This window comes from Balaenoptera acutorostrata, chromosome 6, assembly GCF_949987535.1.
Source record: "Balaenoptera acutorostrata chromosome 6, mBalAcu1.1, whole genome shotgun sequence".
Lineage (NCBI taxonomy): Eukaryota > Metazoa > Chordata > Mammalia > Artiodactyla > Balaenopteridae > Balaenoptera > Balaenoptera acutorostrata.
This window is the reverse complement of record NC_080069.1, coordinates 39,244,180-39,255,469: the sequence shown is the minus strand read 5'-3', so window position 1 is coordinate 39,255,469 and position 11,290 is coordinate 39,244,180. Positions and strand designations below refer to the sequence as shown.

The 11,290-nt window shown below is 49.6% G+C and overlaps 1 protein-coding gene across 1 annotated transcript; it reads right to left on the bottom strand.

The window, feature by feature from the left end:
• Positions 1–428: 428 nt before the first annotated feature.
• On the bottom strand, positions 429–2,825 carry GAS1 (growth arrest specific 1). Its single transcript, XM_057549018.1, has one exon. It carries the CDS (start codon positions 2,821–2,823, stop codon positions 1,771–1,773), a length of 1,053 nt encoding a protein of 350 aa, XP_057405001.1. The 5' UTR covers positions 2,824–2,825; the 3' UTR covers positions 429–1,770.
• Between the last annotated feature and the right edge of the window lie 8,465 nt (positions 2,826–11,290).

The window sequence follows — 11,290 nt, the reverse complement described above, 5'->3', positions numbered from 1 at the left end:
CAAAGTGCGAAAATGACTTTGAAGTTGAGTCTCCCAGGTTTCCTAAGACCTATTGATAACAGATGTTATTGACATGTTTGATTGTATGAGAACGTCTAGTAGCCGGAAAGGACGCTCCTGAGGGTGGGGGGCAAGGGGAGGGTCCCAGTGGAAAGGGGGAGGGGAAAGAAATGTCTGGGTTAGCCCCAAATTATGTGAAGCCTCTCCACAAACGTAAATACCAATGGAGACCAGTCAAATTATATCTTGTAGCTGCCTCATTTACAGATGTCTAATTGTTCATTAAATTGAAGGCAGAAATAATAGCCCTCATTTCTCGTCTTGTACTGTATTTTAATTTCAGTTGATGGTTGATAGATTCCCAGTGGCCCCTCCACCCCCCTCCTCACCCATTATTGGGTTAACCACAATGTAACTCTGGCAAGTTAACTACACCATATTCATTATTTAAAACTCTTTACTGATGTACACATTTTAATAAAATCAAATAACCAAAAAAAAAAAAATACACAAAGCCACCTTTACTTAAAACATAGGACTTTTTTTTTAAACAATGTCTATAAAAATACAATGTTTAAGGCAGTTTGGAAATGCATTTATACATTTCTACAATGTCCATAAATTCTCTTGAAAATAAGAATGTTAACTTCAAATCTATAAAATACACTGTACATTTCAAAATTGTTCTAGATAGAGCACACTTCACAACGGACTGTGGTTTTGGATCCCTGGTGACAAACGGATTCTTTACATTTCAGGGAGGAAAGGTGTACCATGGATGCGGATTTAAGTTTTTAAATTTCTTTTAAAAAATAAATTATTTCTGAAGCATACAATTTATAAAAATTCTATATACAAAATACAACAACTGGTAACAAACCCCAGTTTTAATACATTTTATATACGAAGTACCAGGGGTGAGCGCCCTGATAAAAGCAGAGGCAATATATATTCTCCGCATATTTGTACGTAAAATTTCTTGATGTAAAGAAAATGACAACAAACATCATAAAGAGGCTTTCATAGATGGCAGTGCAGAGCTCTTTTAAATAAAAAGTTGCATTGTTCAACACCACTAGCAACTGTTTAGATCAGAATTTTTGGATCCTTAATCCTAAGAAATGTGCTAAGAGATCAGAGTGGTGGCAATGAAATTAAAGTCAAGGGCTAAAAATCACCCAAAACTAATTAAGGAAAATTAACCCCTCTCATGCCTGCCCGCCCGCCCCCCACCCCACCCCCCCAAAAAACTGAGGATTCTGGGCGCGGATACCAAGACTAAACGAATGAATCGGTTACGACTGCAATGTCTTCACTGGCCACAATAAAAGTCGATTACCGGCACTTCTTCCCCCCTTCGCAGGAGAAACGCTAATAAACAGCCCCTTTGCAAATATAAATCCTCCTTCAAAACCCCTGCTCCAAACCCAGTCCCATGAAACTCTTAAGACCCCACTGGTCAGCATCCTCTCTTCGGAGTCCAGGACTACGGTTCTGTCCCCCCAGGCCCGTTTCATGTCGGGGGTCCGGAGTTAGGCTGGTTTCTGCGGGGAGTGTCTGGAACCCGGAATGGGGGCAGGGGAGGATGTCCAAAAAGTCCTGCTCGGGAGAGGAGGCGAGGGTCGTGCCAAGAGTCAAGGCGGGGAGACCGGCTAGGCAGAAACCACCTAGAAAACGTTTTGGAAAATACCCCCGACCACCCGTCTGTTCCCGAGTCACAGGTGCCCCGGCGCCGACCCTCTCGTGGCCGACGGCGGGGGGTCGCGAGGGTTAAAAGAGCAGCGGGAGCAGCAGCAGCAGCAAGATGGAGGCGAGCGGGGTCCACGCGCCTCGGGGCGCCGAGCGGCAGCCGCTGCTGCTGCTCCTGCGCCCGGACCCGTACGGCAGGTCCCCGCGGCCGCCCGCCGCAGCAGCGCCGCCGCCCGGGCGCGGAGGGTGCGGGACGCCGTCGTCGTCGTCCAGCGGCTGCTCGCCGCCCGCGCCCCCGGCGCGCTGCTCGTCGTCGTACTCCTCGTCGTAGTAGTCGTCCAGGCCCCCGTCCGAGCCGCTGCTGCCCGGGCCGTTGCCCAGCTCGGCGCCGAAGCACAGGCGGGCCATGTTCTCTTTGACCGACTCGCAGATGGGCCGCTCCAGGCCGTCGCACACACAGTCGTTGAGCAGCGCCGCCTTGGGCACGGCCAGCATGTCCTCGATGACCGTGCGGCACTCGTCGGTGCAGCGCAGCCCGTTGAAGAGCTTCCCGCAGTAGGTCAGGTAGCGGCTGAGCGCCAGGTTGCAGCGGCTGTCGCGGTCGCAGCGCCGCCGGGCCTCGGTGCAGCCCATGACCCCGCCCGCGCCCGGGCCGCCCGCGCCACCGCCGCTCGTCCGGGGCAGGCACGGCTCAATGGCGCGCTTGGTGGACTTGCAGTTCTCGTCTTGCGCGCAGTCACAGTCCTCCAAGGCGGGCCCGCGGCGCGTGTGGTTGAGCTGAATAAGGGCCGAGATGCAGTGGCTCGGGCAGCGCCAGCGCGACGAGAAGGACGCGGCGGAGGCCGGGAAGGCGGCGGCGGCGGCGGCGGCGGCGGCCCCCGGCGCGTCGCCCCCGCTGCGCTGCGCCAACACCGGCGCGCACGCCTCGGCGTACTGGTTGTAGGCGTAGCTGCACTCCGGCTCCCCCTGGCACTGCAGCAGCGCCTGCCAGCAGATGAGGCGGCGGCCGTGCGCCAGCCCGGAGCCCCGCGGCGCCGAGCCCAGCAGCTGCAGCAGCGCCATCAGGCACAGCCAGGCGCCCGGCACGGTCCCCCCGCGGGCCCCGCCGCCGCCGCCCAGGAGCCCTGCCACCATCGCGGGCAGCGGCGGCCGCCGGGCGAGGAGCGGAAAGGACACGAGGCGCGGGGAGCGGCGGACGCGGAGCCGGCGGAAAAGTTTGCCCCAGTCCTGCCAACTTCTTGCATGAGTGTTTTCATAAATCCATGCGCGCCGCTGGCTGGTGCCCCGCTGCTTGCAGAAGGTCGGCTCTCGCTGGGACTGCAGGGGCTTCCTAGAAGTGCAAGGCCGCGGAGAACCCCTCCGGTCGGCCCCCGGCAGTGGCGGGAGGCGCTCACTGCCGCCCCGGGGGGCTGCGGGCCGCGGGGTCGCGGCGGGGCTGCGGGACCGCGCGGCGCCGTGGGTGCATTTTGCTCCGCGCCTGCAGATCCGTTGTGCGGCCGCGGCGGCTCCTTCCTCCCAGGCTCAGCGCCGCGCCGCCGCCGCCGCCGCGGGCTCTCGCATCGCGCCGCTTCCTGGCTCGCGTCCCGGCGCTGCCCGCCTTCCCGCGGCCCGGCCGCCCGCCTCCCCTCCCCCTCCGCCCGCGGCGACCCCGGCCTCGGCCGAGCTCCGGGGAGCTCTTTTCGGGCGGCGCGGGGAGAACGGGAAACTCGGCGCGGCCGGAGAGCGGCTCCCGGGCTTCCCTCGGCGGCGGCTTCTCGGGTGACAAGGAGCCCGGGGAGCGGATCCGCTGAGCCTGGCTGCGGACTCGCTCGCAGCGAGGCTTTAAATACAAAAGTGGGCCGGGAGCCCCCGCGTGGTGCCGCGGTGCCCCCTCATTATGCATGCATGGAAAAGCAAACAAACAAAAACATTAGCAACGCTCCTCCGGCTCGCCGAGCCCCGGCCCCGCGCGCTCCGAGCCTGCCCGCTTTCTCCTTTCTCCACTCTCTTTCGCCCTTTGCTCGGCCCCCTTTCCCGGCTTTTCGAGATGCTATTGGTCCCGCCTGTTGTTGTTGAAACTTTTTTTTTTTTTACGAGCCGCTGGAGTGGGGTTGCGGAGTGGGGGAGGGCGGGGAGGGTGGTGGGCAGCTCACATTCAGGCATTCAGGGCTTGAAAGGAACGGCTTAAGGAGCCTGACAGAGGCCCGGGAGCTCCTCCTACTCTTAAGGAGGCTCAGATATGGAGCCCTTGCTGGCGCACAGAACCAGAGGGCAGAGCTCAGGGGCAGCTGTTTGCAACCGACTCGTCCACGGTCCTTTTTGTTTGGTTCTTCTTCTTCTTTTTTTTGGTACTTTTATTTAATTGTCCCTGGCCCCCATGTGTACTTTCTACTGGATTCAGAATTCAGTTTGTTTTTCGAGTGCCCCATCTTTGCCTGATCATCACAGGGGGAGGAGAGAAATCAGAGAATTTGTTGCGGGACGTTTAAACTTAAAAAAAAAAATCCAAACGCACACAAGAAAGAGGCACACGCTTTAGTTAGGGAGATACTGATGAGATATTTACAAATCCTTCTTCTACCACCCCTTCACCCCCCAGCACCCTGGTGCCAATGGCAAGTATGGCCCTGGAGTCAGACATCATTGCCAATTGCAAGCCAGAAATCCAATAAGCCAAATTAATTTTTTTTTAAAGAATATAAGTTTCTAACACAGACGGAGATGAAAAAACAGTAATAGTATTAAAAATCTTTAGGGTTGTTGAGCAGTACCATCTGGCCGCAGTCACAACACAGAGGAAAGGGATAAATTGGCACCCTCCAAGGTTTCTATTAAAGTGCATGTTTCAATCTCTCCGTTTAAGGGAAACCGCCCAGGTACAGCAGCCTCTGCGATCCAGGCGTGGGAGTTTGCGAACTACCTTAACTGCGGCGCAACGCAGCCTTCGACCACCAGAGGCACCCGGCGTCTGCGGCCTGTCAAAAACTGGCGCTTTTTTCCTCCCCTTTCCGTGGAGAGACTATCAACTCCATCTGTCACAAAAATTAAGGCTAAATCTCCTCTCCAGAAGCCGAGGGAGCCGGGGCTCCAGTGCGCACGGAGTTCGGCTGTCTGCCTCTCCCCGGGGGCCCGGTGAGATGGAAATGGCAAAAGTTAGAATAGAGACACAGCGTCTGCAGACTTCGGCTGCAGAAAAGCCTCCTGTTCCTGCGGAGCCTGCTGCATTCCTCAGAGGCTCAGGGTCTGCCTTAGGAAGTTGCACCTCTGCAATCCCCAAAACAAAACTAAACCAAACAAACCTCAAAAGAGCCAGGTTGAAGTGAGACAGACCCTGTTGCTCTGACTTAAATAATGGAAAACACATAAACAACAATCACAATCTATATTAAAATATAGAGAGAGAGAGAGAGAGAGAGAGAGAGAGAGAAAGGCTGCAATTGTATGGCTCATTAGAACAACCATTTCCCAGGTTCTGGGTTTGTTTTTGTTTTGTTTTTGTTTGTTTTTGTCTTTTTTTTTTTTTTTTGGTTTTTTGGTTTGGTTTGGTTTGGTTTGGTTATTTGGAATTGTAATCTCCATCCTGCCAGGAGGGCTCGAACCAGTCACAATACTTTTCTGGGACTTGGACCCTTCACCCGTAAGGTTCAAGGCCAGACCGGACACTTGAGAAAGTCCTTTCATTTTTAATACTCTGTGATTTTAGGCTCATAAAAACAACATCAACAGTCAGCTGCATGTTAAGCCAATGTTTGTTGAGTCCCTTTAAAATAGTGGGTCTCAAACCTTAGTAAGTGTGAGACTCGCCTGGTGGCCTTGTTCAAACCCAGATTGCTGGGCCCTCTCCTGGAGTTCCTTATGCAGTAGGACTGGGGTGAGGGTGAGGGGCAAGGATCTGCATTTCTAACAAGTTCTCAGGGAATGCTGCTGCTGCCTGTTGGGAACCAACTTTTGAGAACACCTATTCTAGAGGTCCACATGTTTTGTTGTTGTTGTTTGTAAAACTTGCCCTATCCTGGCCTTGATAGAACTCTCAGTAAGATTTCAGCAGGGCCTGAGAGCTTTGAGAGCTCTGGGGTCACCTCAGGACCCCAGTCTCATGGCATTTCAGGCCTGCATGGCTGTCAGCTGCCAGAAAGACCAAGGCTGAAAAGGAGGCTATGATGATGAGATAGGAGGAGGAATGAGCTCCCTCCCCCCTCAGCCCCAGAGACTGAGTACCACCTTGCCTCACATCCAGGTTTTCATTGATAGCCACCAGACCTCCAAGCCATCTCTCATCACCCAGACACTAATCCCCATATCACTCTGTACATCCCTTAAGCTGACTTAAGCTTAAGTCATGATTTCCATCATGAGCTTTCCCCCCCACCCCCACCCCCCAAAACCCCACTTCCCCTGCAGCTCTCAGTTTGTTCTCAGCAAAATCTCCCATGTTCCTAGCCTGCTTTCTGAGCTGGATCTCCACGTTCTTACTCTAAGTAAAACTGGCTGGAACCTACAGAATGGGAGAAAATATTTGCAAACCACATATCTGATAAGGGATTAATATGCAAAATATAACAGGAACTCATACCACTCAATAACAAAAAAATAAACAATCTGATTAAATAATGGAAAGAGAACTCGAATAGACATTTTTCCAAAGAAGACATGAAAATGTCCAAGAAATACATGAAAAGATGCTCAACATCACTAATCATTGGGGAAATGCAAATCAAAACTACAATGAGATATCACCTGACACCTGTTAGAATGGCTGTCATCAAAAAGACAAGAGATAACAAATGCTGGTGAGGGTGTGGAGGAAAGGGAACACTCATACACTGTTAGTGGGAATGTAAATTTGTGCAACCACTACGGAAAACAGGATGGAGTTTCCTCAAAAAATTAAAAATAGAACTACCATATAACCCAGAAATTCCACTTCTGAGTACCTATCCAGAGGAGATAAAATCACTATCTCAAAGAGATATCTACAATCCCATGGTCATTGCAACATTATTCACAGTAGCCAAGATAGAAAAACGACCTAAGTGTCCATCAATAGACAAAGAATGGATAAATAAAATGTGGTATGTATAGCTAATGGAACATGATTCAGCCATACGGGGAAAAAAAAAGAAGAAGAAGGAAAATCTTGCCACTTGCATGAACACGGATTCCCTTGAGGGCATTATGCTAAGTGAGATAAATCAGACAGAGAAAGACAAATATGGTCTGATCTCAGCTATATGTGGAGTCTTAACCAAATTCATAGAAACAGAGAGTAGAATGGTGGTTGACAGGGACTGAAGTTTGGGAGAGATGAGAAGATATTGGTCAAGGGGTACAAACTTTCACTTATGAGATGAATAAGTTCCAGAGATGTAACGTACAGCATGGTGACTATAGTTAACACTACTGTATTGCACACTTGAAAGTTGCTAAGAGAGTAGAGCTTTAATGTTCTCACCATAACAACAGCAACAAAAAATGGTAATTATGTGAGGTGAAGGATGTGTTAACTAACCTTACTGTGGTACACATTTCACAGTATGTATGTTTATTAAATTGTCACATTGTACGATTTAAACTTATACAATGTTATATGTTAATTATATCTCGGTAAACCTGGGAAAACAAATCCCAGCTGGTCTTTTGAGGCACAGCCTCCATTTTAGCCCTCTTCAGTCCTGGCTGATTTTTCTTCCATAACCCACCTCCCACCAGACCTCGAAGTGGGGTACACAGGCTGTTGTTCCTCCCTTGTTCCCACTTCCAAACTATTCTCTCCTCTCCTCCTTGGAAACTTCTAGTTTCCGTAAATGGCTGTCAGCTACTCCAACAGTCACCTACTGACTTTTCCTCCAGGAAACCTTCTCAACTAGGATTGCTCCTGGGAACCGCAGAAGACAGAAAATGAGTTGAGTGGCTGTTTCCTCCATTCTCTCAAGGATGGTACATAACCAGTACTGAAACCTATTGTCATCATCAGTTAGATCCATTAAACTGATAACCTGCCTTCACTGACCAAGCTTGCTTTAATTTTTGCTACAAAAAATTTGCATGTCCTTCAAGTGTCATGTAGCCTGAACAATAAGATGTTTGCCCAAGTTGTTTTTCAGGAACTTGGAGTCAACTGTGTCCAGTTTGAGCTCTAGCCGGTAAAGACCCGTTACGACCACCCATCCACCAACTGAGCATCTCAAGTGTCTGCTCCATGACCTCTTGATATCGGAGAGCCAAAAACTCCACCCTAAGAACATGCTAATTTGCCATTTTCTGAACACTTGTCTCACGAAGACGCCTGCAGCTTAGTTGTGCTTGTGCAAAACGACGATTACCTCTCCTTTTTCTTATTTCCAATCACCTTTCCTCACTCTCCGCACAGCTCAGCTATATCCCATAGATACCCTGAGCCCTTCTCCTTCGGAGAGACAGATTTGAGACTTGTTCTCCCATCTCCTCAATTGGCTGCCTCGTGAATAAACCCTTTGCTGCAAACCTTGGCATCTCAGTGTTTGCCTTGGTGCATGTCAGGCAAATGAACCTGGTTCAGTAACAGTACCACTCTGGGCACAGAGAAGTTGGTCCATCACAACGGATGCTGTATCAGCCAGGGCTTGACCAAAGGAGAGTCCATGAGCAAGACAGATGAAGGAGTTATTATGGAGAGGGGACCTCCCACAAGGTGGTAGCTGGGCAGCAGGCAGTGCAGTCTGTTGATTCTGTGTCTGTTGTTGAGCCTGAATTCACTGGGGTTGGCCAGACAGGTGGTTGGAAAAGAGAGCTGGACCTTGAACCTATGAGGAAAACTGGAACCAGTTGGAGTGAACTGGAACTTGCATCTCCCTCATCACTTCCAACCTCGGTGCCACAGGGGGTGACTCATAGGGGAAACTGGTACCTTCAAACCTGGAGCTGATACGCACTTTGTCCAGGACTCAGAGAAGCCGAAGTAGGAAAGTGGCAGGAGTTTGGGAAGCTCAGGTCAGGTGCTGACCCATCCCAACCAAGGGGAGCTTTAAATCAGCAAGGAAGGGAGCCAGCTGCCACAGCGCTAGGGCCTCCCCGACCTTCAGAGCTTACAAAGAATGTGATGCTGCTGCTTCACTTCCAGATCTGGTGCAGAATTCCCCTCGTGGCCAACAATAACAGGCAACAGCGTGGGGAGGGCAATTCAGGGCACACAGCTCCATCTCAGTCCAGTGGATATAGCACAGCGCCATCCCTGGTGCATTCAGGCATTCGGGCTTAATTCCCTCAGGGGTGCATTTCCTCATGGTTTCCGCATCTGGCTCACTGGTTTTCTCTCCACACTACTCTTCATGACAACCTCGACCTCTGAGTTCCTTGACTTCTCACATTCACGCACCAACTCTTAACCGTACCCTAGATCTAGGCATTACCATAACTGTGTCACCTCGAAAGTCTCCAATTCAGAATCTCTAATTGGAATGTCATTTCACCGACCACCACCTCCTGTGTTTCCAGTCTGTCTCGGTGCTGTCGCCTCTCACCTGCTCAAGACGTTCTTTGCCATTACTTCTGCTGTTTACTTAGCTCCCTTTCTACTGTATCATGCCCATCCACCTACAATAAGCTATACTTTGTTGTATCTTAAAACAAAACAAATGTTTCCTAGACCTCAAGTCCCCACTCAGTAACTATCCCATTTCTATGAAAACTCCTTGAAAAAGTTGCTTTTACTCACTTTGTCTGCTATCATCTCCTCAGTTCACTATAATTGAGATTCATCTCACCATTTTTCTCATCAAGGATGACTGAAATTTTGCTCTACCCAATCAATGGTCACCTCTCAGCCCTCATCTTATCTGACCTTTTGACACCACAGGACATGACTGATAACCCTTCTCTTCAAAGTGCTTTTTCATTTGGATTCTGGGACTCTATACTATCCTTTTCCCCATTGTAATCACTGGGGGCTCATTTTCTCTCTAAACTCACTCCTTAGGTGATCTCATCCAGTGCCTAGATTCTAAATTACATCTAAATTACATTGATAGTTTCAATCCCAGTCTTTCACTGATTTCTGTGTGTATGTATTCACTTGATTGCTCAATGAGCATCACAAACTTAGCTTGCCCCAAGAGGACTTCTGATTTCCCACCCCCAAAATGTGTTTGTTGCCTGGTCTTTCAGTGGTATACATTCTCCAAAATTCGTCTCCATCAATTTCCTTCATCCCTGTATATCCATGCTACTCAGATCAAGAGGCAGAGTCTAACATCTTTTCCCTTAAACCTTGGGCAGACATTAGTGACTTTGACCAATGGAATGCAGTGATAGTGACTGACACTCTGGGGCTTCCTGGAGAGGGTACAAGAAGACTTGCAGCTTCTACCTGGGCCTCTTGGAATGCTTGCTCTGGAGAAGCCAGTTACCATGTAGGAAATCCGACTACTTTGAGACTCCCATGCTGCAAAGAAGGCCAGGCTTGCCATGTGGAGAGGATACATGGAGATAGAAAGAGATGCCTGGGCAGCTCCCAGCTTTTTCAGCCATGTGAGTGAGGAAGGCATAAGATAGGTGAGTGAAAAAGACATCTTGGATGTCCAGCCCAGTGGAACCTTCAGATGACTCCACAGCTGCCATCTGAAGCAAAGCACATGAGAGAAACCCCAACCCAGGGTCAGGACTAGGGCGAGGGGAGTGAGGCACCAGGTACAAAATTTAATGGGATGCTCACTGTCATCGTGATGCTGCAGGGACCTTGAGAGTGAGTGCCCCTTACATCCTGTACCCTAGACACTTCATTCACCTCACCCTAGTTCTGGTCTTGCCCCATGAAAGAACAGCACAGCTTAGCCCTGTCAACCCAAAGGATCATGAGAAATAACAACGAATGTCGTTTTAAAGCACTAAGTTTTGAGGTGGTTTGTTATGCACCAATAGATAATCACATACACACTTTCCATCATACCCAATTGCTTGGGTCAAAGATCTACCTGGACTCTTCCTTTTTCTTCACATCCCATATCCAACTGATGGCCCATCACAGTCAGTCAGTAAAAGATTTGATAGGCTGAATGCATGAAAGATCAGAACTTATTGCTTGTCTTCTATATTAGCCAACTCAGAACTAGTCGAAACCACTTATACTATAGAAAAGGGAACAGAGACCCTGAGAGGTTAAAGAATATGGAATAGTTCTGAAGCCTTAAAATAGAACATGATATTCCCAGAGTGTTGAGTGGTTCGGTGAAAGAACAAAAGGTACATGATAAGCACCACCTACCTCTTGGTGCTCAGCAATATGGCAGATAGAAAGCCATAAGAAGCAGATCTGTGCCCTTTTGGGGACTTAGCAATATGTCAGCTGGCCATTGGGGGGTGGCTAGGATGCTTACCACTTAGCTGAAGGCTTAAGTCATAGGTGCCCTCTCACCTGTTTTATTTATTTTTGTTTTTATGACTAGAGAATATGAATACATGGTGGCAGACAACCAGTGGAAACCAAACAACATCTACTCTAGAATTCTAATCCTACTTCATATCCTGCATGTCTACCCCATTCTCTACAAGTCTTCTCTTTATCTCTCCATTGCTTTCTTAAGAGGAATGAATTCTTGGGAACAAAGTAGGATGGGAAACTCGTATGGATGGGAACCCCATTCATGCA

What these genes read in the sequence shown, in the direction of transcription:
- GAS1 (XM_057549018.1), bottom strand. Translation starts at nt 2,823, where the DNA reads ATGGTGGCAGGGCTCCTGGGCGGCGGCGGCGGGGCCCGCGGGGGGACC.